This window comes from Hydra vulgaris, chromosome 03 (assembly GCF_038396675.1).
Source record: "Hydra vulgaris chromosome 03, alternate assembly HydraT2T_AEP".
In the NCBI taxonomy this organism is placed as follows: domain Eukaryota; kingdom Metazoa; phylum Cnidaria; class Hydrozoa; order Anthoathecata; family Hydridae; genus Hydra; species Hydra vulgaris.
Window position 1 is genome coordinate 50,360,001 of NC_088922.1, and position 2,500 is coordinate 50,362,500.

General features: G+C 27.2%; 1 protein-coding gene across 1 annotated transcript in view; it reads left to right on the top strand.

Moving 5' to 3' along the window:
- Window positions 1–2,500, top strand: part of LOC100201970 (2,3-bisphosphoglycerate-independent phosphoglycerate mutase) — a 22,042-nt gene that overhangs the window by 14,898 nt on the left and 4,644 nt on the right. The window contains exon 10 of the mRNA XM_065793557.1: window positions 2,260–2,377. Within this exon, the coding sequence (XP_065649629.1) occupies window positions 2,260–2,377 (118 nt within the window). The remainder of the gene's footprint in view (window positions 1–2,259; window positions 2,378–2,500) is intronic.

Here is a 2,500-nt window from a genome sequence, read left to right on the forward strand (position 1 = left end):
TATATATAGGGTTGCCAGATGTCTGGCAAAAGGAGCACATGTCCTCCTTTTTCAACCTTTGTCCTCTGTCTGGCAGGCAATGCTGAAAATATTTATAATGTCTGGCTTTTTAATTATTTAAGGTTTTTTATTTTTTCGTATGCTTTTTTTTTTTTACATATATTTCCTCATTTATACTTAGCTATTCTTAAAACTGTATAGCTTTTAAAACTTTTTTTTTGACGTTCTATTCTTTGATTAAAACATCAGTTTCTACTTTTAACTCTGCGTGTTTCGCTTTTCCGATTGTTGTTTGATAAAACAGCAAAGGAATTAAAAAACTTAAAAAAAGTATAGATCTATTCTTTTTTAATTAAAACATTTTAACTCAGCACATTTTGCCTGTATCAGTTTTTGCTCCTATAGCAACAACACTTAAATTGAGTTTCCACTTTTTTATAAAAATGACTTCAATTTCTGCAAAGAGAAAATGGAAATTTTCAACTACTATGAAAACAAAGTATTCATGCTCTGCTAAAGTGTGATAGTTACTTGTTGGTCACTAACAAAGAAGCTACTGGCTTAGAGCGTCATTTTAAAAGTGAGAAACATTTAAAGCATAATCAAAGTGTCAGCTTCATCGAATAAGTTGACATCCTTTTTTTCAACTTGAAAACTCAAATATATTGCAAAAAACTCGCACAGCTGAAGCAACTTTAGCATTACCTACAGTTTGTCATCATCAGTCTTATAACTTGATGGTCTGCACAGCTGGTTTAATACAAATTATTTGAAGATTGGGAAATTGTAAAAAATATTGCATGTTCAAAAACAAAAACTGAGACAATCATAAACCATGTAGTAGACCCCCACACTGTTGATCAACTGGTGAAATCATTAGATAGCATTTCATGTTTTGGTCTTTCCACAAATGCTAGCAATCACGGTTCACAGAAAAAAGTTTCCGATCGTTATTCAATACTTTCACTGGAAGGCTGGTGGAATCCAAACTAAAATTTTATCAACTACTCCATCAGTCTAAAACTAGATGGTTAAGTTTGTTTCTAGCTATTGAAAGATTGTTGAGGTTATTTAATGTTTTGAAAACTTTATTTTGTAGATCAGCCACCTGTTAGGAAAAAATATTTTTTGAGAATGGATTTTTAAAATCTTATCTTTGGTTTTTGCATTCCTTGATGTTTCTCTTCTAAATAATAATTGCAGCAATTGAAAGAGAAGAAATGCCAGTTTTAGAAGTAATGGTTACTTTTTTAAATCTATTGTCTTCACAAAAAATACAGGTTTTTGAAAATAAGCTTAAAATACAATAATAAAAAATCTAACTATTTATTTTGTAGTTATTTATTGTTTATAATATTTATTTGTTAATTTTATTTCATATTTGAAAGCTGTCAAGAACCATTAATAGTTTGGTAAATATTGTTAATGATGTTTTAAAAATTGTGGAATAAAAAGTTTTTCTTTCCTATTTTTTATTCTAACTAGCATTTGTATAACAATCTTATTTGATATTCTTGTTGAAATTTTGTTTGCTTATTTAAATTTTATTTGCATGATTTATTGAGAGTTGCTTGCATTTTGGAAAAATGTATGGACTAAACCTCAAATTTTCAAAATGTCAATTCGTATAACATTCATTTAACTTTAGCTTTTATTTGAGCTACTAAACAAAGTATTGGATATGCTGACACAATGATGCTTTGTTCATTCAAGTTGGCTGTTAATTTTTTTAAAAAACTTATCAGGACTTTTCACTATTGTTTTTAATGAGCATTGCTAATAGGTTATTTCTTTTTTTTTTTTGATTCCAACAGGTTTTTTATTTTTTATTTTTACTTTTCCAACACTCTTCTTTCATGAAACATACATGCCATGCTTTATTTATTACATTTATATAGTTTATTATATTTGACCTTTATTTTGAAATCAATTCAAATAAACAGTTTATAGACAATCAGAAAATCATTTAAAAAAAAATTAATTTTAAATCAAGCAACTTAAATTGCAATTTTAGCACCCCTTACATGTCAGTAGGCAGGTTGAGTTTAAAAAAAATGTTTTGTTGGATTTCTAAAACTGCAAACTTTATTATATATATTTACATAAAGCAGATAATGGTTTGTAAAGGTAAAAAAAAATCAGAGATAATGTCACACAAAGTTTTCATTAAATTGTTTAACATACTAAACTGACCCCTTATTAACATTATCATCTATATTTTATACTTTTTTTAATAGCATATTTATAAATTTTCTTTAGATGGTTGAAGCAATTAGAAGTGAAGAATTCCCATTTGTAATGTGCAATTTTGCCCCTCCAGATATGGTAGGTCACACTGGAGTTTATGAGCCAACTATAAAAGCTTGTGAAGTAACAGGTGAGATATTTAACAGTTTTTTATTATTATAAACATTTTGTACTATATGTGTATAAAAGATATTTTTTAATTCTGTGAACATCGTCGTTATTTTCAACACTTTTTTTTACATAAATAATTTTT